The sequence below is a fragment of the Sturnira hondurensis genome, unplaced genomic scaffold (assembly GCF_014824575.4).
Source record: "Sturnira hondurensis isolate 20B ecotype Veracruz unplaced genomic scaffold, ASM1482457v3 Scaffold0010448, whole genome shotgun sequence".
Classification (NCBI taxonomy): domain Eukaryota; kingdom Metazoa; phylum Chordata; class Mammalia; order Chiroptera; family Phyllostomidae; genus Sturnira; species Sturnira hondurensis.
This window is the reverse complement of record NW_028083079.1, coordinates 2,710,366-2,735,987: the sequence shown is the minus strand read 5'-3', so window position 1 is coordinate 2,735,987 and position 25,622 is coordinate 2,710,366. Positions and strand designations below refer to the sequence as shown.

The 25,622-nt window shown below is 45.5% G+C and overlaps 1 protein-coding gene across 2 annotated transcripts in view; it reads left to right on the top strand.

Annotated features, from left to right (window-relative positions):
* ASTN2 (astrotactin 2) overlaps positions 1-25,622 on the top strand; it is an 829,294-nt gene that overhangs the window by 795,753 nt on the left and 7,919 nt on the right. For both annotated transcript variants that reach the window (XM_037059148.1, XM_037059147.1), the window contains exons 21-22: positions 17,521-17,621; positions 19,302-19,485. In XM_037059148.1, coding sequence (XP_036915043.1) covers positions 17,521-17,621; positions 19,302-19,485 — 285 coding nt within the window. The remainder of the gene's footprint in view (positions 1-17,520; positions 17,622-19,301; positions 19,486-25,622) is intronic.

Here is a 25,622-nt window from a genome sequence, read left to right as displayed (position 1 = left end):
TCCTCCAGTTCTCAGCCTGAATGCTGCTTTTTCAGATCAGCCCCCCCAGAACCCATCATCTAAATTATGTCCCCATCCCTTCCCATTATTATGATGACTAAACTTTGCAATGGCCTATTTAGTCTATGCTTAAGTAGACCCGATGGTCTGTGAGGGTGAGGATGGTATCTCTTTTATTTATCTCTTTATATTCAACCATACACATGCAGAAGGCACTCAGTACATATTTATTGGATAAACAGATTCATCATAGCTCTTATCCCATGAGACAATTTATGTTCACGCCTAACTGTAGAGAAAAAGAAAGGCCCACAAAGTTTCATAACTTGGGGAGAGTCACTGAGACAGTAAACGGCAAAACTACTATTTGAGAGCAGGTCTTTTTGGACCTCAGAGCCCATGCTTGGAGCCTCTGCACTGTATTTCCTGCTGCAAAGCCTAGGGTAGGGGGCCAATAGGAGGTATAAGACATGGTGTCTGTCCTATAGAGCTTCCAGTTTTACTGGGAGGGGCAGGTGTATACACAGACTACAACACCAGAAGCCAGTTAAAATTAGTGAACTGATTCTACACCATCATACAGATCAGCTGTGGGAAAGGTGGGGGGAACAGGGTGTTTTGGAAAGCCAAGAATGACCTTCCCCGGCCTTTCTTTACTTATCCAGCGCACACTTATTTCTTAAGGGAGTGCTCCAAGGTAGCATCCTCTTGTAAACATTGGTGCTTATTCATTCCTTTTGTTTTAGAGGGTTTGCCCCTTTCTCAGTATGGCTTTGCAGTACCTTCCAGGGACCCAGAGGTAGACAGGACATCGTCCCTGCCACCCTGGAGTTCACGATAAAATGTGTCCCTAGATATGGGAGCCCAGTGGAGGGAATGCCTCTCAGCCCAGTGAAAGCTGTCCAGAAAGGGAGACATTTTAGTGGAGTTTTAGAGGATGGACGGGATCAGTAAGATAAAGATGGGGAGGGGAGGGGAAATGGTTTTCCAGGAAGAGGGAGCCACAGGGGCCAGGTGAGAGATCCCTGGTTGCATAAGCAGGCAGTGGTCGAGGTTTTGTTGGCTGGTCACTAAGTTGAGCTGCAGAGCCAAGCAAGGGACAAGAGTCCATTATAGTCCTGTAAACAATAACAGTTGCCTTTTGGGACAAGAGCCCACTGCAGTCCTGTGAATGATAATTACCTCCCCCAACCAGTTCTTAAGCACTTAGAAACATTAAATGTATGGCTAAACAATACTTTTTTAATCTTCACAACAACTTTCCAAAGCATTTTCTGAAGGATGTGTGAGTCTGGACTCTTGGGTATAAGTGACGGAAACTCAAATCACAATTGCTACAGGAAAAAATGGAATTTATCCAACACGTGTGCTGGTTTCAGCCCCAGCAGAATCCAGGAGCTGAGATAATGTGCTAAGAACTCTGTCTCTCTATCTCTCTGCTCAACTTTGCTCTGTGTCAGCTATATTCTAGGGTCAGTTTTTCTCAGAGGGGGAGATGAGTATGGACCTTGGCAGCCACAGGCTGGGATGGCCCTTCATACCTGTGATCTCAGAGAGAGTCATATACCCTTTTCCTAACATCCCTGTCAATCCCAGGAAAGTAATCTGGTTGCCTGGGTCCTGAGATGTCACCACTTCTGTGGTGAGAGGTGAGTACAGAGGGACAGTGCTACCTAAATCACAGTGAGAAGTGGAGAAATGGTTCTTAAGTGGATATGGGAACCATGCTTCCAGGAAAAGGAGTAAGAAAGGCTAGGTAAGGGAAACAAACAAAAAGTGTTGTCCTCAGAGTCTTACGACCTTCACTGCACAGGTGAGGACACAGAGGCTCACAGAGATGGAGCACGGAGCGGGGTCCATCACCCTGGATCCTTACCCACTGTACTGTCCTGCCGCACCTCACAGTCCATGTTCCATGTCAGGAAGGAGGAAAGCCCCACAGCTCACAAGAATGGACTGGGCAAGGAGGGTCACAGAGAGAGTGGGCTGGTGTGAATCCGAAGCAGGGTGCTGCAGGGAACTGCCCCGCAGTCCCAGCCCCACATTCAGGCCTCGGAAAGCATTTACTGAACCGGCCGTGTGGAGGCTCGTTGGTGGAGAGGGGAGGGCGTGCAGGCAGGTGGTCTCACTGAGAAGCTGGAGAGCAGGAAGGTCTCAGTGCTGCCTCACTCCTTGGCCCCATCCAAACCCCACAGCAGTTTTTTTCTGCCAGAGGGACAGTTTTGTCTTCAAAGTCAAGGTGAATGCGTCCAAGGAGGCCTCAACCAAGCAGTTGATGAAGTGCCAGCTCTATTCTGCTGCCACTATGTGTCTGTCCTTGATTAACAGACCCCTCCCAACCCTCCCTGCAGACATCTAATTCTCTGAATGTAAAACATGCACAATAAACCCTGCTTTGTCTTGCTTTCAAGGTTATGTTCGTAATAAGCTCTGTGAAGTGTAAATTGATTGGCGTCAGGGATGCGTTCATTTGTTTTGCTTTAATCATGAAAAGGAAAATAAAATGCAGAAAGTATGGAGACAGCACAATAAGCCACCATGTGCCCACCATGCAGGATTATAATACATGTCAGGACTCTGTCACATGTGCTTCAGAGCTTTCTTTTCTCCTGACGCAAGTTCAAACCAAACATGCACTTGAAGCCCTTACCCATCTCATTCTGCTTGCCTCTGCCTCCCAAGACACAATCACTGTCTTAAATTTGCATCAGTCTAGTCCAAGAGCAAAGTGATTTTGTATTTGCTTATTTATGTGTTTGCTTGCTTTTTTGGTTTTTAAATTCCACCATCATTCCTAGTCTCGCATGTTAGCGATTAAAAGTACGGCTGCTTCCAGCTGACACTTGCAGTTTTTGATATTTATTATTAATATTTATTTAATTTCTGTAACGACCACATATTTCAAAGCCAGGCACAGAAAGTCCCCCTGGGTCTTATCTCTCTTGGGAACCTCTCCATCCCCCCACATTTTATGTCAGTACCTGTAAGAATACAAATAAATATTTTAATAATGTATTTTTCCAATCTCCTGCTTACGCAAAGTCTTACGTCACTGAGCGTTTGTCCAGCCGTGGCGAGGTCTTATCAGGGCTGGATGCCCCAACCATGCCCAGCCAGCCCGTTGTCCTTACTCTCGTAACTCAAGGTTTCTAAGGCCAATGTGTCCAGTCGACCAGAGAGGCTTATCTTCCTGGAGCAAAGGGAGCCAGATGGCAGCATGGCTCTGAGATACTAGACAGAGGCTATGTGGGGTCACTAGAGTTCACAGTGGCGATCAGACCTGCTGGCTGGAGCAAGAGGGGCTGGATGGTGGCGAGTGTGCAGCCCTGGTCGTGGAGGCTGGCAGACCATGGCTCAAATCTTATACTCTGCTGCACCTCAGCAGGTATCCTTCTAGAGTACCTGCCAGGCTCTGAGCCTGATTCTGCAGCCTGCAGATGGGGTCGGGAGAGGCACCTCCCTTGCAAGCTCCTTGGGAAAACAGGTCGGGCATGTAGCATCTGTATGCTTGACACTTAGCAGACATGGTAGCTGATTGGAAGAAGTGGTAAGCTGGGTTCGGTGGGCAAGCAGAGAACAGGACAGTGTAGCCCAGAGAGCAAGTATTGGAGGAGTGAGAGGAGAAATAAAAATTCAAAACACAGCGAAAATTGCCCGATAGAAAGGCTCTCTGGGGAACCCACTGACAGCCCATGCTAAGTGGAGTGGAGGCAAGGTGACACTTTTGGGGAGGGGCGCTCCACTCTCAGCACTGTGCTGAGTCCTCGCTGTGAACCTGTTCACTGTGCTCAATGTCTATACAGCATACCTCAGAGGCAGGGGGTCTGGGTTCAAAGCCTGAATTTGCTCTGGACTTACTCTGTGACCTAGAACAAGTTGATTGCCCTCTCTGAGCCTTAGTTAAATGAAGGGTTAGATGAGCTCCTTGACAGGACTATGCTGGTGCCAGTTTCTCACCTTGTGAGGATGCTTTGGGTTCTCTGTAGGGACTCAGCGCTGGCATGTACAAGGCTCTCCTCGAAGCTCTCTAGGCAGCTGCTTCCAGCTGCTCTGCGGTCCTCTCCCTCTGTTGGGAGTCCTAGCACAGTGTGTTTCATTGTCACCCACCTTTCATCGGAGAGTCGATCTTTAACTTGTACTATTTGCGCCACCTAACTTGACCTCCATTGCCTCGGCCTTCCCAAGTTGGTGAGGGGAAGAGCTCCCAGCTCTCACCTAAGGAAAGACTTCACCAACTCCCTTATACTGCTCTGACCACTTTCACCAGCACCTAACTTTGTCTCCTGTCTTGTTCACCATTCATTCACGTGGATGTGTCTTACTTGCCAGGTGTCTCTTGGGTTAGTATCGGAGTGTGGTTAACTCACAGTGGGGGTGCTGCATAACACAGAGAATACAGACCTGGGGTCAGGCAGGCTCTGGGATTGGAGCCTCCTCTGCAACTGACTGCCCATGTGATTCAGGGATCTCATTTCATTTGTCTGAGACTCTATTTCATATCTGTAAATATAGATGAATATAGATAATATGCTCTACAACCTAAAATTGTTGGAAAGAATAAATTAGGTAATACATAGCCAATGATTGGCAAAGATGTTATGTGTGTATGAGGTAGATATATCTTGGCTAGTTAAGTAACTCAGGAGCCCCTTGAGAGGCAGGGGTGTGTTTTATTTCTTTTGAATCTCTTCTCGCATAGTGCCCACTGGTGCAGAGGGTTGCTGGACTGCGCCTGCTTTTACAACGGCTGCAGCCAAGGCACTTGGGTGCACATAGACCTCCAGAAATGCTGTACAGTGTGCAAACAGCTGTTTGAACAGAGACAGAGGGACTGGGCTTCCTAAGTCTCTGAGCTTCTGAAAACTGTAATCCTCCTTCTCCTCCTCTTTCTCCAGCCCCTCCAGTCCCCAGCTTTCCAATGCTGAGTGTGGGTAAAAGAATCTACCTTGCCCTGAGCAGTACACATGTTACTTCTTACATCCTACCCCCAGTCCACACACATCCACACACATGCATGCATGCCTGTACACATGCACAGACACATGGACGTTTACATCTGTATCTTCATTTACTCTGTAAATAATTGTTGAAGACTTACCCTGTGAGCCAGTACAGCTTTTGCCACTGTGGATCTATCAGGGAAGAAAACAGAGTGTGTCTGTGTTACTATGAATTTTATGTTCAAGTGAGAATGACAGACATATCGATAACCATGCCAAGCAGGAACATTCCATAATGTATTTGAAGATCGTAAGTATTTCGAACAAAATGTAGAGCTGGGTAAAGGGTAGTCTGATGCACTGCTAGGTGTAGCAGTTGGGCTGTCATTGAAATGTAAAAGGGAACCTTCCTGGAGAGTAAGCATTGGCACAAAGATTTGGAGGAGGCGAGGAAAAGAACTGGACAGAGAACCTTTCAGACAGAGAAAGGAGCCCACCCAGGTCTTTGGGAGTGTGCTAAAGGTTCAAGGTGAAGCCACGCTGGATCGAAAACAGGTTTTTTGTTTTGTTTTGTTTTGTTTTTTTGCTTGTTTGTTTGTCAAAGAGAGAGAAAATTCAGATGAGGGTCATTAAAGCCAGTAATTCTTAGCATCGATGGAGCTGTTACCATCCATCAAGAATTTGTCTAAGGGCGTATTCTCTACTCTGAGGAATCCTAACAGGCCCTGTGAGTCTGGAACTGTGTTTATTTTATTGACAAGGAAACTGAGCCTGGAGGAGGGAAAGTACTCACCCGGCGTCACATAGTCCATAAGCAACAGAGATGGAATTTAAACTCAGATGACATTTAAACACAGAACTTTTCCCCTAAGCTCAGACTCCTACCTTTACAAATAAATCAAATGTATAACCACCCACTTCGGGTTTCATTAAGGTCCTCTGTTTTCCCTTTAAGTAACCCTTTCTGCTTATATGAGCAAGTCAGGGATAAGGAGTGGGGCACAGGGTGTTTGTTCAAACTCAGAATTTGAAAAGCAACAGATACAAGGGACACAGGCACCAAATTCCTGCCATGACCACCTTAGGGAGGCAGGATCCTTCTAAACTGACATCATATATTTTTTATAGAGCTTTTTATTTATTTATTTTAGATCTGATTCACAGACCATGAAATTCACCCTTAAATTCACCCCTTTAAAGTATACAATTTAGTGGATTTGAGGATATTCACAAAGTTGTGAGACCATCACAGCTAATTCCAGGACATTTTAATCATCTGAAAAAGGAACTTGATGCCCATTGCCAGTTACTCCCATTGCCCCTCACTCCCATTGCCCGTCACTCCCATTGCCCCTCACTCCCATTGCCTGTCACTCCCGTTGCCCCCACCTTACAGTCCGGCAACCACTAACCTCTTTCTGTCCCTAGGAAGTTGCCCATTGTGGACATTTTATATTAATGAAGTCGTACAATGTATGGATGGTCTTTTTAGTCTGGGTCCTTTCACTTAGCAGAATGTTTTCAAGGTTCAGTTGTATTGTTGTGCTTTTTATGGTTGAATAACATTCAATTGTATGAAAATTCAACACATTTTCTTCATCCATTCATCACTTGATGGACAGTAGAGTTGCTTTCCACTCTTTGGCCATTAAAAATAATGCAGCTATGAAAATTTGTGTAGAGATTTTTCTGTGGACATGTTTTCTGGTTTGGCTTTGCTTTTTCAAGATTTTTAAAAAGATTTTATTTATTTTTTTGTAAAGAAGGGAAGGGAGGGAGAGAGGGAGAGAAGCATCAATGTGTGAGAGAAGCATCAGTTGGTTGCCTCTTGCATGTGCCCCAACCTGGGGTGCGGGGTGGCCTGGCCTGCAACTGACGCATGTGCCCTGACTGGGAATCAAACTGGCAACCTTTCAGTTTGTGGGATGATGGCCAACCCACTGAGCCACACCAGTCAGGGCTATAGACATATGTTTTCAATTCTCTTTGGCATATACCTAGGAATGGAATTTTTAAAGAAGATGTTCTTTCCCCATTGGGTTTTCTTGGCACTCTTGTTGAAAATCAGTTCATTGTAAATGAGTGAGATCATTTCTGGACTCTCAGTTTTACTCCATTGATCTATATCTATCCTATATCAATATCAGACAGTATTGATTACTGCAATTTTGTAGTACTTTTTGAAATCAGGATGCATGAGTCTTCCAACCTAGTTTTCTTTTTCGAGATAATTTTGGAGTAGCTTGTCAACTTCTTGCAAAAAACACCCCCTCCAAAAGCCCAAGAATTTTGATAGGAATTATGTGAATCTATAAATATATTTGAGATTATTTTAATTTTAATGATGCTAAGTTTTCCAGTCCATGAACATTTATTTAGGTCTTCTTTGATTTCTTTTAATGATGTTTTGTAGTTTCTAGTGTATATGTCTTACACTAAATTTTGTGTCTAAGTGATTGATTCATTTTGATGCTACAGTAAATGGAATTATTTTTAAATTTTATTTCCCGTGGTTTATTGCTAGTATATTGTAACACAATTGACTTTTGCATATTAATCTTTTAACAAGTAACCTTACTGGACTTGTTTTTTTTAAAGATCTATTTTTGAGAATTCCTTTGTTTATCTATTTTATCTATATAACAGATCATGTCATCTGCAAATAGAGATAATCTTATATTTTCCTTTACTATTTGGATGACTTTACTTTCTCCTTTTTGCTTAACTGCCCTGCCTAGAACCTTCAGGACAATGTTGAATAGAAATAGGGAAAGTGGACATCCTCGTCTTGCTCCTGATTTTACAAGCAAGCTTACAGCCTTTACCTTTGAGTGTGGTATTAGCCATGGGTTTTCCACAGATGCCCTTTATCAAGTGTGGGAAGGACTCTTTCTTTATAGTTTGTTGAGTGTTTTTATCATGAAAAGGTGTTGAGTTTTGCGAAAGCTTTTTCTTTGTTCATAGAGATGATCATACAATTTTTGTTTCTTATTTTATTAGTACAATGTATTATTCTGGTGGCTTTCATATGCTGAATCTTGCTTTCATGGGATAAATCCCACTTGGTCATAGCACAGAATTTTTATATGTTACTGGATTCTGTTCATATCTTGTATCTATATTATAAGAGATATTGGACTTTCCTTATGGTGTCCTCGTCTGTTTTTGATATCTGAGTAATACTGGCTCACATAATTTTATATTTTTGAAAGATTTTGTAAAAGATTGGTATTAACTGGTGTCCACATTTGGTAGAGTCACTGGTAAAGTCATTTGGTGACCCCACTGTTTTATAGGAAAAGAACGCAAGGTGCATGGGGAAAACTCCCCCCAAGCTCATAGTGTTGACCAGGAGCAAAGCCAGGGCAGCCCAGGGTTCACAGCCAGTAGTTCACAGTGCACATTGTCTTTAATTCTTCTACTACTACTGAAAACAGGTGTTGTGTCAAAATGTAACAGATGAAGAAACTGAGGCTCAGAGACCTGCAATGACTTGCCTATGTACCCAGTGGCTGAGCTGAAGCTCTAACGAAACCTTTAGAAAACAATGGCCTTATTGCTCATAGCACCTGGCAGGAGCATTGCCTTTGCCCAGGTGGTTGATTCTCAAGAAGCGTTGTTCCCATTGTATCTTACTTGGGTACCATGAATAAGCAAGACAAGCAAGATAACATTTGCTCTATGAAGCGCTGTTATAGGTGTTTTCTGTATTCTTTCTTACAACAATCTCTTCAGACAGGTATTGTTGATTTCATTTTACAGATAAGGAAACTGAGGCCCTCAAAGATGGTAGGAGTAGGAAATAGAGACCTGATACAAATTGAGCCCTACAGACTCCAAGTGCAGGGCTTGTCCTTGCTCCTTAACCCTGTCCCTCTACCCACAGGAAAGCGCAGCTCACACATGAGATGGAGGCTGAGCTTAGCTTGAACTAAATAAGAACCCTCCTGCCAGAAGTGTTCCCTAACTTAATGCCCAAGAGTGAATCCAAGTTGGTGGCCTCTGCTTGGCCTACTCCCTCTGGACTTGGCTTTGGCAGAATGCAGTCTCAAAAGGCACCATATGAGGAGAAAAAGACTTTAGATGTGTGAAGGGGAGCCATGTCAGTGTTAAAAAAGGGTGACTGGTGATGGTGTTCCTGTACTAAGCACTCTTTCTTGTCAAAAGTTGGGAACCTGGAGTTCATCCTCTTAATAAACTAACCTCCTCTGAACTGTGACTCAAGACCCAGTTGGGACCTATGAATACCTAACAATTCTATCTATTTAGAAACTTACTGGGCTTTTAGTTAGGAGACCTATGCTGGTGCCTGGCTGAGCTGTATCTCTGCAGTCTTTGGAAAGTCAATTCAAATTTCCATGGCTCACTTGCCTCCTTGTAAAATGGATTTAATAATACATACCGTTAGGCATTTGTAAAGAGAACAGAAGATGACTGTATGAAAGCTCCCAGCACTGTGTCTGATATGGAATGGGTGTCCAGGAAAAGGGCATGGAATCTCTAAGGTACTTTCACATCCATAGTCACCGTTTGGTCTTCACAGCATCCCTGTGGGGTTATCGATAGGCACTTGAGGCACAGGGAAATCGAACAGTCTGGCCAAAGCCACGTAGCTCATTAACAACCAGGTTAACCCCACAGATCATGCCCTCCCTCTCAATCCAACATACTTCCAAGGTATGCTTCCCTGCAACACATTTCTGCAACTGAAGTCATTTAAAAATTACTGATTTTTATCTTAGTTTCAGAGAGTCTGTCTACTATACAATAAAGATATAAGAAAAAGTCCACAACTTTAATTAAAGATCCCCAAAATGCAAGTTGAAGTAGAATAATCAAGCATTTGTGCTTAATTCCTTCCTTGACTTGAAACCATAAAATTAGTCTGTGTCTGCTTCACCCTAAAACAACCTATCAAAAGATGAATACCCTCCAACTAAGAACTATGGTCAGTTCACTCGGACCATGCATTCCACTTGTCATTCATTCCACTCCCGGAAAATGAAGAGGAGGAGAAGGGGGAAGGGGGGGAGGGCTGAGAAGAAAAAGAAGGACAAGGACAAGAACTGCCGTGAAGCCAAGTCAAGTGCCAATCTGAATCTTTCCTTCAATAAGGCACCCTTACTGAAGGAAAACGTGACTGTACTTGACAGATGAATGAATGAGCTCGGGTTGTTTGCATAGTATTTGCATATTCAAATCCCTTGACATAGTCACTCCTCGAATGCTTTTTTGGGTAGGGAGGGTAAGGATTGTCACCATTTTTTAAATAGGAAAACATGAGATTCTTGTAGGTGGTTGACATTCCCAAGGGGTACAGCTGATAGGAGATCCAGGTGGCCTGCCTGTCCAAGGCTTAGTCTGGTATTTTGAAGAAAAAAGAAAGGACACACCTGATGCCAGCTTGGGTAGAGACAAGAATAAATCTTTATCGGTGTGCTCATAGCATTGTATCCCATTTCCTGTTCACCTGGCCATCTCCCTACTCTTCTGTGAGCGCCCTGAAAGCAAGGACCTCACTCATTCTCCATGAGTGTATATCCCCTGCTGAGCAGGGTGCTGGGCACCTAGCAGGTGCTCTGTTGGTACAGACACACACAGAGCAAAGCTGCTGTGAGACCCACTGACTCCTCAGTCAGGTGTCAGAGATAAATACGCCCCGCTGTAATTATAAATCCATTTATATTTATTTCACTTTAAAAGGCAGTACTGCAATCACCCATTTCAGAGTTCTGGTGTTCTTGGCACTGTGAACTTTAGAGCAACGCTCACATCCCACTGAATCTCGGGGACCTGGCAGGCAGGGCAGTGGCTGTCCAGCACTGATTCTGGGTCGTTGTTCTCTTTGCCTGAGCTTCGCACCAACAGCAGTTTCACACGTGGCGCCCCCTCTGAGCTCTCTTTGCTGCCACCCCCTCCCCGATTCTTTACCTGTTAGCTCATGAACTTGGAGGGGTTGAGGGGAGTGCCAGTGAGGGGAGCTGATGTCTAGGGTCCAACCAGACCGCCTCACTTCTATCCCAGGAAGAACTTCCCAATCATGCCTCAGAGTGGGTGGTTTTCCAAATAGAAACCAGGACTCTCCAGTCCTTAATACCATGGCGGTCTCTCTGCTGGAATTCACTATTTATGTTGGTAGAGAGCATGGGTTGTCAGTCCTGGTTGGGAGATGAGAAGTTTGGTTTTGGGTGCTGGGCGCAGGGGTGGGGGTGGGGGCGGTACCTGTGGAATGGGGCAGGGATCCATAGCAACCCCTGGCTGCCCGTCCTCACATCTCACTTTGATGCTCCTGGATGAAAGCAGAACAGGTATTTTGCCTGGTGATGAGCATCCAGCTGGGGAGAACTTCGCGCATCTGAATTCTGGCAGTTGGTGCATACCATCTTGCCCAGGGCCCTCATTTCACGTGCCTGGGGCAGAGCACAGCTGTACTTGCCCAAGGCCATGCTGCTTGTTCAATGTCTGAACCTGAACTGGACTTCAGATATCCACCAGGCACTTCTGGCATAAAGCCTGGAGACAAAAGAGCTTAGTGACCTTGGAGAGTCACCTGAACTCACCTAGCCTGTGTGTGAAACAGGAATGATTTCTGCCCCGGGATCGAATAAAATACTGTGTGCAAATGGTTTTATGCTGAGCACCATCAAGGCTCTAGATCAGGGTCAACAAACTTTCTCTAAAAGCCCAGCTAGTAAATATTTTAGGCCTTGTGGGGTGTAGGGTCTCTGATGCAGTTACTGAACCCTGCCGCTGCAGTGTGAAAGCATCCGCAGACAAGACGTTTTAAGTAAATGAGGGTGGCAGTGGTCCATTCAAACATTATTTACAAAAACAGGCAGCAGACCAGATTGGGCCCATGGGCCATAGTTTGCTGACCCCTGCTCTAGGTGTGTGGAAGTTGTTACAGTTACTGTTGGTGACATAACAAATGACCTTAAAATGTAGTGTTTTAAACTACCCTTTGATTATGCTGATAGATTTTGTGGGTCGAGGATTAAGACAGGCCACAGCAGGTTGGATTGTCTTTGCTCCATGACACCTGGGGCCTCAGTTTCAGGGATTTAAATGTCCGGGGTGACTTGACTACTTGGGCTGAAAGTCCCTTAAGGCTCCTTTACGCATCCATCCAGAGCCTGGGCTGGGACAGCCTGAGGCCCAGGACTGCTGAGGTGCCTGCAGTGGCTTGTCCACGTGGCCTGGCTTCATCACACCAGGATGTCTTGCATGAGGCTCGGGGCTCTAGGTGAGAGTGTTTCAGTGAACAAGGTGGAAGTTGCATAACCTTTTATGACCCAGACTCCAAAGTCACCCAGAGTCTCTTCCACTGTGCTCTGTTAGTCAAAGTGCTCATGAACCTGCCCACATTCAAGGTGAAGGAACATAGAACCTCAATGGCAGCAACATCAAAGAATTCGTGGAAAGGGGGGGGGGGCTCATTTTAAAACCATTACAAAAGAGATTAACAATTTAAACACATACACACACCTACTGAGTAGTGGTGAAAGCTTACTTAACCATTCACCTTGTGCCAGGTACTGTTTTAAGTACTTTACTCCTCCCATATCTTTTTGAAGGTGGTAGTAGTATCATCACAGTTTAAAGATAAGAAACAGTGAAGAACAGAGAGATGAAGTAACTTGACCAATATCACAAAGATTGTAGGTTGTAGACTCAACATTTGAACTTGGGGAGTTAGGCTTCAGACTGTTCTAACCACACCCACCACACCCTGCTTCATTGTGGTTGTGGAATGAGAATGCTCTTTCTACTCGCTGAGCAGAGCTGGATTAAGACGCTGAGTCTGTGGACTGCCAGGTGTCTAGTAAGTTTTCCTGCTGACAATCAATTACAAACATTATTACCCACCTGCTTGGGGTCCAGACAGTTCTGTATACCACCATGGGTAGTCAATGGGAGGAAGGATGATACTTAATTATGTTCATAAGAAAGCTAACGTATAGGTGGGGGGCATTGAGTTCTGATTTAATTCTCACAACCCCATGAGATGGAACCTCTGTTTCCTCTTTACAGATAAGGAAACCAAGGCCCCTGGTTAAGGGCCTTCTTGCCTAGTAGCTCATGGAATTGATATTCAAACCCAGTGAAGTCTGATATGTAAGCCCATGTTCTTTGCCATACACGCCAATAGAGAAAGTTCTGGAATGGATAACACTGTCTCTACCAGAAGGACAAATCCCCAGTCTCTAGAAGAATATCAGATCTAGCCTATCCCTCAGAAGTGGCCTTGGTTTAGTTCTCTCATTGTGAGGACAAGCGACTGAGACCCAGGGAAGGGCAGTTAGGTGCCCCTGACCTTCCACCTGCTCAGACCCAGAGCTGGGGCTGCCACATGGTGCTGGGAGTGGCAGGGAGCGGAGTGATGGTAGTTGGAGGTGGGGGTGGGGGGATGGTGGGCAGTGAACTAAGGGGAAGTTGTTTGCCAAAGTTTTGTGGAGGGAAGGGGCGTTTTACAAGACCAGGGCTTCTGGCCTGGAAACATCTGTTTCCCTTCAAATCAGCAAGGAGACTTTTGCCTCCCCAGAATGCCTAAATCATGTGGCGGCTAGGGAAGAACAGGCGTTGGCCTGGAGACTTCAAACGCATTCTCCCGTACTCTTGGGGACCTGGTCCTGACTGGAGCCTCTGGGGCTCTGTCCCTGCTCTTACCCCCTGTCAGATTCGTGAGAAGCTCTCACCGCCAATTAACTTCTCAGTTTCATTCTCTCACCCCTGCTGCGAGGGGGTCTGGGGTCTTGGATGGGACCCACAACAGCTTCCTCTCCACCCAGCCTCCTCTGATCTCCACTAGGACAACTTAGCGTGGGGGGCGGGGAGTCAGAGCCCTGGGTTGTGGCATCATAATAATACTATCGAGGACACAACCCAAAGCAGTCTCTCGTGGAGTGCCAGTGCATGTGCCAGGCAGCGTGGTGAGCACTTCCACACCACATTTTATTTATTCTAAAAATGACCATATGCAATGGGACTTAACGTTATGATTTCCATTTTACAGGTGAGTATGTTGAGGCAAGGCCTCACAACACACGGCGAGTCGGAATTTAAAATGAAATCACCCGAGTCCAAAGCCATATTTTCAGTTATTTCATTCTTCTGCCTCCTGTAATGACCCTTAGTCTAATCACATTTTATTTTACAGATGGAAAAACTGATCTCCAACTCATAGTTGATTGAATCATTCACTCAGTCTGTCATTCATTCTGGAAAGTATTTGCTGGGCTCCTCATGATTTTGGTAGCTGAGTACCAGATGTAGGTGGAGAGAGATGGATAGAGCCATATTCTGGTCCTGAAGACACTCACTTACTCATGGGGGCAACAGAGAGGTATAGGGCACTGACCTACCTGGGTGACGTGTGCTGTACCAGGGTATCTTGCAGGGAGAGAGAGGCTTTCCAGAGGAGAAGAAGGGGGGCCCAGACAGAGGGTGCAGCACGCACAAAGGCAAAGAGGTGGAATCCACGTTTTGGAAGCATTAGCACCTGGGTGTGGTCCTATTGGGAAACAGAGTTGGGAGCAGATTGGTAGACAAGGCTGGATCTGTGGCCAGAGTTCATGTGCAACTCAGTGATAGATGACATACTATTCAGTGAATGAACATCTAGACCCAGCATTCAGGGTCCCTGGTAAGAAATTTGAACTTTGTCCTGAGGATGATGGAGAACCATTAAAAAATACTTTGCCTTTGAATAGTCAATCCCAAGGCACTCCCCACATGTTGAAATCTCAATACACAAGGACCATATTGCTTTAGGCAGCCAGGATCTAAGTGCACAGTCTGTGGAAAAACTGGGGCAAAGATATAGCTTTTCAGTCGCCTTAGCCAGTGCTCTTTTCCTTGAAAGAAGGTCAGAGGAAAAAATAGCAAGCATTTGAGCCGGGAGCTCCAGGTTCCTAATAGCGAATCCCACTCCATCTGTGAAGCATCTCTTGTAATAAAAGTGCCCCCCAGGTGCAGTGGGACCAAGGTCAGCCAGCTGTGCCTGAAGCAGGGTAGTGCGGAGAAGCAGCCCAAGGAAGAGTCAAAAATCTAGTCATTGTCTTTACTCTGAATTTATTGGTGATGGGTCCTTGCTCATCTTTGTTCCCTTCAGGCCTCAGTTTGCCCATGTAACATGGGGGTGTGGAGTGTGGTGATTGCTCAGGAGTTCTAGTTCAAATTTCAGTGGAGTACAGCCTGCCTCAGTGGTCAGAAGAAAATAAAAGAAGTGAGCAGAAGGTAGCTGATGCCGTCCCGGAGGAACACAGAGATCTGACTGTGCCCTCTCTCAGTCCCTATCTCTCCCCACTTTTACTCTGCTCCAAGGGCATGTACATGGGTCTGTCTCTCCATCTCTCCCTCTCCCTTCCTCTCTTTCTTCTCCACGTCAGGGGCTGCTGTGCTGTTCCCCTCACAAAGAGCCCTCTGCAGGCCCTGCCTGGTCCCCTAACAGCTTTCAGATGTGTCCCTGGAACAGTTCTACAATTACAGCTGAGACAGGCAGAAAGCGTATGGCCTTGTGACTTTTGACCCAGGCCTGTGAGGTTGACATCTTCCTCTTTCTCCTCCCCTCCGCCCCCACCGGCAGGGTGGCCTGAGGCCTCCTCCATCCTGAGGACTCCGCTGACACATTTGGTTACTCTCCTAACACAAGTAGAAGTTCCTTTCGGCGAGCAGAGATTGCACCAGGCCCAATAACGATCATTATGTCACTGAGTCCCAATCCCCAATTTGGGAGATATAGATAATTTCACCCTATTTGACAGGTGCAGAGACTGAGGCTCAGAGAAGGTGAAGTGGCTTCCCAAAGAATGCTCAGCCAGCAACTGGGGAAAACAAGGACTCTACCCCGGTTTTATACCTCCAAAACCTAAGACTACTTCTTCCCAGAGTACCGTTATTCATGCTGCCTAGCTAAGCAGAGAGGTGACCCTGGACCCTCTCGTGGAGGAAATGTATTGCAGGAGTGCCATGGAAACTTAAGCAGCCAATAGGAAAGCAGTGTTAGAAGTCCACCTCCTCGTGTTTTGAGGCTCATTCACACATTCCATTCACTCCAGCCTTTTATGTTTCCCTCCGTTGAAATGCATCCTCTTCTCTTCCACTCCAAGGAAATAATTTTCTAACACGTACTGCTGTACAAATAAGTGCTCTTATGTGGTCTTTATAAAAATCTGCACCTTCCAAGCCACTTCTCGTGTGTCACTCCATGGAATCCTTGAGACACAGCCCATGCACTGTCTTCCAGTTGTTCCCATATTGTTGATGCAGAAACTGAAATAGAGAAATGAGAGGTGATATGCTCGAGTTCATTCATTTACTCCTGTATTTACGGAGTGCCTGCCAGGTACATAGTACTGGGTTGTATGCCGGGGCGACAGCGCTACCAAGCTAAAGTATACACGCGTTGGGAGCTCCAGGCTGAGGGTTGCATCCTGCCTCCTCCACTTTTTAGATGGGTTGTTGTATGGGTGGAAAATGCTTATACAGTACTGTCCTTACCTCCGTACTTGGCCACTCGCTTAGTCTCGTATCCTGGAGTTTCCTTGTGATCTTGCTTTCACTCCCCCTGCAAGACTTCCCACTCTGAATTTGCCTTATACAGCACTTTCACACCCATGCACGCTGACCTGTGAGGTGGGCAGCAGCCTAAGTGTCACAGTACCTGATGCTATAGACATCCTGGAAAAGTGGGGGCACGTCTTCTACCTAGAATAACTCTGAGACTCCCTCTCATGGCCCACAAGGTGTCCACTGCTTTCCCACATCATGTCGTGTTGCCACGTCCATACCAGCTGCCCAGTCCTCCGGCAGTCTGGGATCCTTCTCTCCTCAGGGCCTTTGCACCTACTGCCGACCCTGCCTGGAAGGCTCTTGCCGGAGGCCTTCCTCCGGTAAGCCAGTTCCTGATTATTCAGTTTTCAGCTCAGACCTTTTCTCTACAGCAAGGCCCTTGTGGACAAACCTGTCTAAAGCACCCACATTACCCTCCATAGTAGTCTTCTTCCCCTTATTCTGTTATATTACTTCTCACATTTACAATTATGCCATATTTTGTTTACTTTTTTATTCTCTTGATAAAAGCACGGGCTTTGAATCTCCTGCTCTTTATAACTTGAGCCCCTAAAATAATTCCTGGTACAATGCTAACCCTCAGTAAGTATTTGTGAACTAAGTGAATGGAATAATATGAGTATGCCCAGCTATCCAGGATAGCATTGGGTTTCACTTCTGAAGTGTGAGACTGGGATGGCTCTGTTCCTTAATAACTCTAAGTCCATGGAAAGATACAGAATCCAAGTCTCAGTTTCCTCATTGGTGAAATGTAGGTGATAATAATCCCTGCCTTCTAGGCTTGCTTACTTGTAAATGAACAGATTAAGTGCAAAGGGCCCAGGAGGCAGTTGGTGCTCAGTAAATGCTTCATAATTATCTCTTTTTTCCCCAGAATCATTTCTCTGATAGCCTTTGTTTTCTTGATCACACCCGTGCTATGATTTTTTTTTGTTCCTCCTTGCATTGATTGCCCAGGGCTTCTCTGAAGTCACAGCCCAGTGTTCTGTTTTCTTGCTGTGCCATATAGGTTCACTCTGTATGCTGTGGATACACGAGGGAGGCACTCGGAGCTCAGCACAGTGACCCTGAGGACAGCCTGTCCGCTGGTAGATGACAACAAGGCAGAAGGTAGGTGACCCATTTCTTCACTTCCCAGGTGACTCCCGTATTATCTCTAAGTTCTATATCCACCAGTCCCTAACCACCAGCCCTTTCCACCGCCCACACATATTAGCATTGGGAGGAGAAAGTGATGGAACCAAGGGAGGAGGAACACAAAGCTAAATTAATCAATATCATGAAGGAAACCCCCCCAAACCAACAATATCTTTGCCAGTGGACAGACTTGCTCCTCTTTTATAGAATGTGTCTGTGTTTTGATTTAGAGTGAAGAAATGGCAGAGGGCCAGAGCCCCTTGACTGTGTCCAGACTCTCAGTCTAAACTTCTTAGAGACCAATTACTTCTGTTCATTCCAGTCTGTGCTGGGAGCTGGCGAATCAGTGGCACCTAGAAGACCACCTCACCTGCCACACCCATGCACCCATCCCAGCACCCAATTTCCCATCTAGCCCAAGGGTGGCCTCAGAATTCTCAGCCTAGAGCTGCAATGAGCAACTGTGAGTCAGAGTTAGCATTCAAGATTAAACCTTTTTGCTGTTCCTGGTCCCTGGGGATGTAAATATCAGGCAAAAAACCTGACAAAAAGAACCAACCAATCCGCTCTACGATACACTTCATTCTTGGGCAATGTGTAGATGCAGTCTCTCCATCAGGACTGACAAAGATATGATAGTAGCTCACAGGTCCTGGTGGTTCACTTGAAGTTGAGCAAAGTACTTCCTAAGAGCCCTGGGACAAGATTGCAGAAGAGACACGGTCCCCACCTTTCAGGAGTTCACATTCCAGAGGAAGAGAGACATTTCTGCAAAAGGCTTGGTAACAAATGTTTTGTGTACAAGCAGACAAGAGGAAATGGTAAGCTATTCAGTCTCAAAGGCAAAGGGGTTTGAGATGTTTTCCTGATAATTTTATTGTATCATCACTATTTAAAAATAGTACATTCACATCGTTTAAAAAATAGGAAAAATAAAAATCAGAGCAGAAAATAATGCAAAGTAAATGCTCCTCTCACCCTGAATCCAAATCCCCCATATTCTGCTAGAGGTGACTGTTGTCAGCAAAGACTTGGTGACATATATCACTTTTGATTAGAGTCTTCAAATGCGAAATGGTGTGCTTTCTACCCGGAGAGCGGCCCATGATGAATTGAAGCTACATTAATTAGTAGGAGTAGCTGAAGGAGTATGAATGGTCATGAATGGCAAGCAGAAGAGTCTGGATTTTCTTTGAAAGAGTTTTGAATGGAGACCTGCAGACCTGATCAGAGGAATGTGTTGGGGAAATGACAGAGGGAAGACGGAAGGAGACTGTGAGATGAGCTCAACGGTTTACGTGAGGCTCCGTACTTGTTTGAAACTGTGCATTAAATCATGGGCACAAAACTTACATTAACAAGTAGGCTTGCAATTATGAGCAGTGATTTTGTGCAAGGCCCTGTGACAAGTACAATGCTTTGTATCAAGATTTGAAGTGAATCCTCCCAGTGCCTCTCGGAGAAGATGTTGTTGTCATCAGCTGATAGGAAAATGGAACACAGCTAGTTAAGGACGTATTCAGGATAGAATGAAGGTTTGTCTGCTCCCAAAGACCACACATGCACAGACAGGCCTCTCTTGTCGCCAGGCATGTTTCTACTCCCCCTTTTGCCTGCTGTCCGGTGATCTGTGTCTGCACTCTTCCCCCTCAGAGGTAGCCGACAAGATCTACAATCTCTACAATGGCTACACAAGTGGCAAGGAGCAGCAGACCGCCTACAACATGCTGATGGAGGTCTCGGCCTCAATGCTGTTCCGAGTCCAGCACCACTACAACTCTCACTATGAGAAGTTTGGTGACTTCGTCTGGAGGAGTGAGGATGAGCTGGGGCCCAGGTATGAGCGCATGAGTGTGTCTAGAGGGGTAAATTCTTCCTGGTTTCGTGTGACTTCACTGGACTCTTCCCCCCATAGGCTGCGAATGGGCTTTATCAAACAAATAGGGGTCACAGTCACCTTAGTCCTGTCGGGACTAGGTAGACATGAGACAGGGGCAGGGAGAAAGAATCTTGAAATTTTAGCTTCCTGGCCTCCTGGAATGTGAGATAAGAGAGAAGCATCAGTGCTCTTTTGATTAATCAATCACTCCGCTTGCCCAACTTCTACCTCCAGCCTTAGAGATGGGACTCATTGGCTCTTCGAGGGGCTGAGTCCTCACCGAGAGAAGGGAGAAGCACAGTTGGCAGGGTTGTGGCCCCTAATCCAGGGCTCTTTCCACTCCTCCATAAGAACCTGAGTTTTTCTGGGATGAAGTCCAACAGAGACCATGACTAAAGTTAACGTGTTTTAAGGCATGATTTTTGTCACTAGCAGTTACTATGTCAATGACTATTCTACGTGCTATTCAAATGTATTACTAAGACACAGGTGAAGGGCCTGACTGGGCAGCTCAGTTGGTTAGGGCATCATCCTGACATGCTAAGGTTGCAGGTCCAATCCCCGGTCAGGGCACATACAAAGAAGCAACCAATGAATGCATAAATAGGTGGAACAATAAATTGATGTTTCTTTCTCTCTCCCTGCCCCCCCCCCCAAAAAAAAAGACACAATTGCCATCTTCTGCAGCTTAACAAAGCAGCAGATGAAATTGTGGCTACATTTCATGCCGTGCACCTAACAACATCATTCATTCATTCATTCACTCACTTTTCAGTACATACTTGTTAGCATGTCTTACATGTTGGTTGTTGACCATGCAATGGTAAAAAGGCAGAAGCGATCCCAACCTATTCATAGCTTACTGTTGCAGGTAATTAAACAACTCATAGCAAAGAATATAGTGATTAAGTGTCATGATAGCAAAATAATAAGGGCCCTTTTGGGTAGAAGAGGCATGGGTACCTGGTCTAGGTAACCCAGTAAAGGCTCCTTCCCAAGGACTGAGGCTCTGAGACCTAAAGGGTGAGCTGGGGTCAGGCAAGTGGAGGGAGCAGGGGGTTGGAGAGCTTGGTCCAATCCCCTTGGGGCAGAGGGGCTCCCTGGGAGATGCTCTAAAGAGATAAAGTTACGTTAGAGCAGGGTTTTTCTCTCAAGTTTTGATCCTTTGCCTGCCACAAATGTGATTTTTGCCCTGTTACCTTACCATATGTATTTTACACATAGGGTATGTATATACCATTTAACCTCAATAGAAAATTAAACCTAAACATTGAATACAGTGGGAAAAAAGCAAAAATAATGTTCCATCCCAGAAGAACCCAAGGTCCTCCCTTTACGAAGGAGATTAGCAAGTGTTAGAGAAGTACTGAAGACACAGTCCCAAAGAGGGACTTTTAAAAAGTAATCTGGAGGAGGGGAAGAAAGTGAAAAATGGACCCCAGCTGCTCTTCCCAGTGTGATTCACTGCTGTTTAACCCGGGGTCTACGATCACCTTGAGTGCCACCTCAAGTCCCTCCCCGCCCCATGGGAGCTCCTTCTGCACTTCGATAAACGCCATGTGCACAGGGATGGGATGACATTCCCAGTGGTTGGAGCAGTGTGTATGAGAGCAGGAGTAGTAAAAGGAAAGAAGGGGGGGGGTCAGCAGGGGCCAGTTCCGAATGCCAGCTAAGTGGGGTTCAAGAGTTTGGATTCTCTCCCTGGGTTAATGGGAAGCTTTCCAAGTGTTGTTCATGGTGGGGGTGGGGGTGGTGATGTGATTAGATCTTCAAGGGAGAAGATCCCTCAGCCTGCATTTGGAAGCAGGGACTAGGGAAGTCCAGACAGGAGGGAGGCAGTGTGGCCCTAGAGGCTGCTGCAATAACAGCCCGGGAGAGACAGTGTGGTGCTCTAGGCCAGGATAACATCAGTGGTGTTCGAGAGAATTGTATGAATTCCTGAAATACGTAATGGGCAACATTTGTGCTTTAAAAAGCTTTCCAATTACCCTCTAAGCAGGAAAATGTAGGGCATCCTCCCCATTTCATAGGTGATAAGGGATCGGAGTCCCCATGGGGTTCAATGAGCTGCCAAGAGTGGCATGATTTTTTTTTTTTATGGAACCTGGATCTGTCCTGAGCTCTCACCCTGAGTCCTCACAGCAATTGCAATAACCTTCCAAGAATTTGAGGCCCACAAGGGAAGAGATGAGAGCTCAGTCGGGGGGTAAAAAGGATCTCTCCCTGGATTGGGCCTTATCTGTTCTGTTGGGTCCCGGACTATAACTTCCTCCCTTCTATATGAAAAGAAGGTTCTTCAGATCATTGCTGACAGAGGGCAGATGGGCAGGCACAGGGGAAAGCTGCTGTGTGAACCTGGGCTGCCATCTTGCCTGGGGACAGATGACGGCAATCCACTTCATGGGGTTGTCCTGAGGGCACAGGAAGTTTGGGTGGAAGCTAAACCAGAGCCCCACTCCTGACCTCGTCTCCACAGCCTTCTGGGATCCTTTGTGACCTGCCAGGATCTAAGTTTTCCGGGAAGGGCCCGTGGCTGCCCACAGAGGCAGGACAGCTCACTCGGCAATGCACTGCGATAGCGTGCTAACCTTCGGCCAGACAGTCAGCAGCCACTGCCTGCCAACTGCCCCCAGGGTCACACAGCTCCCTCCTCCTTTGGTCTGACGTCCCTCCAACGTTGCACACTAGCATGTCAACAGGAATCAAGGCAGGTGTATCCTCAACCATCTGGGCACTGCTCATAAACTTGCTGTGCAGTCTTGGGCTCTGGCTCGCACTGGCCCTCAGTCTCCTAAAGTAGGAGCCCATTACTAAGTTGAGCTAGTTCAGTGGTACTTACTATTTTTGTTTTGTCCATGGAAAATTTATTTTCTAAATAAATCTTTTGCAGAACCCCAGGTCTAAGCTAGAATGGCATCTCCTTCAAATATTCTTAATACTTCTACTCGTTCACTCTATAACACCCTCATGTTATAATTTTCTGCATTGTACCTATTAGTTTTAGTATCCTATATTGCATATATCTTTACTTATATCCTAGCTTTCTTCCCCACTGTAATGTCAGTTTGTGTAGCTAGTGATCTTTTATGTCCTAGTGATCCTTGTAAGTAGGTGCTAAGTCATCACTTGTTCAATGATTGGGTAATGGGATGAGTGGATGCATGGACTAGATGACCACAGAGTTGTTCTGCTGTTAGCTGGAGAGGGTGGTTTGGAGCCCTCCCTGCTTGGTGGGTCTTTTCTTCGACTCCTCACTGATACGAAGAGTCCTATTGGCTTCTCTGAGCTGTCAAAGATCTATAGATCACAGTTGCAAACAACTGAATTTCATGAATTCTAAGGTATTTGTAGCTCAAAAATAGCCTTCAAAAATGCATTTTTCCTTGCAAATAATAAGAGACTTGAAAAGACCTCACTTTATTGATTCATTGATTCATTTATGTGCTGACTGTGTGTCAGATTCTGCGCTGTGGAATGGAATAGACAACCTCTGCCTTTACAAGGCTCAGCATCTAGTGAGGAAAAGCTGGGAAGCCAAGGAACCAGAGAGTCCCGAAGGTCCTGGAGACCAAAGAACAGGCTCCATGAGTGTCCTTTCCCCTCCAGCCCAGCACATCCTATTTCTCAGGGACCTAGAGTGCAGGGTCATAAGAGTGTTTCCCAGGAGCATTCTGAAGGCTGATAGCATGGGGTGAGCTCTGGTAGGATTCTCTTGGTCTATAATCACCAAGCACCCCTGGAACTGGGGTCACATACCCCCATAAAATTTTTAATGACAAAAGGGCATCTCTTACCTGTGCCTAATAAATCTATCAGGCTAGTGTCCTCCAGAGCCTGGTTCCCGTGTCAACTACAGGTTACTTCAGACAGCTGCTCAGAGAAGACATGCTGATACCCAGCTGTCCCAGGCATACGGTTCCTATTAGGAGACTTGAAAAACTGAGCTCATAGGTGGCCAGGGACCAGAATTTGCTCCAGTCTGAATATCCTTGACCACCCTTGGGCCTCTTAATTCTCTCTCAGTTAGATTTGACTACAGTGGCAGAGTAGGGAGAAGAGAATAAGTAGTTGAAGAGGTTTTGTTTTGGTGGAATTGATTCCTCTAGACTATGACCTCAGCTCCACTTGCCTCCAAGGCAGACATTGCTAATAGATCACAGAAATCATCACAGGCTTGGGTCAGCCTGGGATCTTTCTCAACATAGCCAGATAAGACGCATTTCTCCTCTGAGGAGCTGGCGCAATCTATGAGCATAGTTGCTGTGTCCTTAAGTGAAAACAATCAAGTCTGCGATGTCACTATGCACTCCTTTAGCCCAAGATTGTATTAGCCCCTTCCTTCAATATTTTGGATTATTCCTCCTGGAATTTCTAGGACATTTGGGAACAAGAGCAAACCTGACCTCCAAAGCCATATTCCTTTAATCTCAGATACACTTTTAATTTTTTTCTGCATATTTTGACATTCCTGAAATCAGGATGGATTGTGCACAGTCAATCATTCAATGTATTTTTCTATTTTCCTGACAGAAATAGCATCTACTACAATCTAAGACATCTTAGAATAGATGAATACAAACAGTGTACACAGTGACTTTGAACAGGTGTCCCACAGATCAGAGTCCCATTGATAATATAGCAAAATTGGTTATTATCTTGACTTCTCCATGAGTCCCCAAATGAGATAGTTTGAGGTTATTTGAGACTCAAGTCACTTTACCATCAGTTTAGGAATGAATTCTTGGGAAGGTCACATGGCTTCTTGTGACAGAATGAGAAGACAAAGCCAAATGTAGATATTTTCACCAGTAGCCTTACAAATCACATTTCAAACCTGGTGTTGAGAATGTATATTCAGGGGCAATAAATACTGGTTTTCTGTTTAGGGGGTGTGGTCTGAGGTTAGATTTGATGTGGATTTACTCTGAAAGTAAGCCTAGCGAACTACTGGGAAGCCATAAAACCACGGTTTCACTGCACACTTTATCACACCAGCTGCAAAATATACTTGTGTGGAAGCATGTTTTCTAAGAGGAAATACCTTTTTGTATTTTATTCTAAAAGCAATTCTTGCTCAATCTGTAAGATTCCAATGATACAGATGTATGTGAAATGTGAAGTGAAAATTTTTTCACCCGTGAACCCTACGCTTCCAACCCAGAGACAAAAAATGCTAACGGTATACACGTACCTTTGTGAATACAAATGTGGGTATGACATGGACATGCACGTGAACGGGGAACCTGATACAGGCTTAAGGATGTGGCTACCTCTGCCTAACCACAGCTCCATTTCCATCAGCTCTGTTATGTTTAACAAATATGTCTTCTACGTTTGTTATCTGTTTACACTTAACAGTGCAAGTCGAAGTCTTTTCTTGCAGGTGCATATGTAAGTATGTTGTCTTTTTGAAAGGCCCATTAGCCATGGAGTTATATGAATTTATCTCTGTCATCAGAGACAGCATCTTCTTTGCTGTCCTAAACATATCTGTATACATATTTCGCCCGCTTTCCTAATTATTTCTCTAGGTCTACGTGATGTTCTTGTGACATTTAGTTCCCTTTTCCAACCCTGACTAGAGAATTGCTATGCTTTGAAAGCTAAGGACTGAAAATGTCCTTTGTTCAAGGCAGTGCACCCTTGTTCACGTGTTTTTCTTACACAGTCAGGATCTGGACACCCGGGGAACTGTACGCTGCCGTACTCGGCCTAAGAAGCAAGTGGGAACCTGCGTCTCACTCGTTCTAACATACTGCATCCTATGATGTATGCACAAATAAGGGAGAATGTACCATGAGTCCCAGTAGAAAAATAAACAAAATGCTTCAGCAACATAGGGAATACATGACTTACAGCTTCTGGGAAGATCTGGGAGACCTTCATTTTAGCATGACACTGATGCATGCATAGACCTCAGTGAGTGCAGTTCCCTCATCTGAGGAACTGAGTTCTTTGGCAGATGAGTCACGCCAGGGTCTGCTGTGAAGTGTTCATCAGATGCTCGGCAGATGGTATTTGCCTACGAATCAAGCCCCTCATTTGTTATAGATTAAAAACAAACAAACAAGCAATCTATTCCAACGTCCACTACC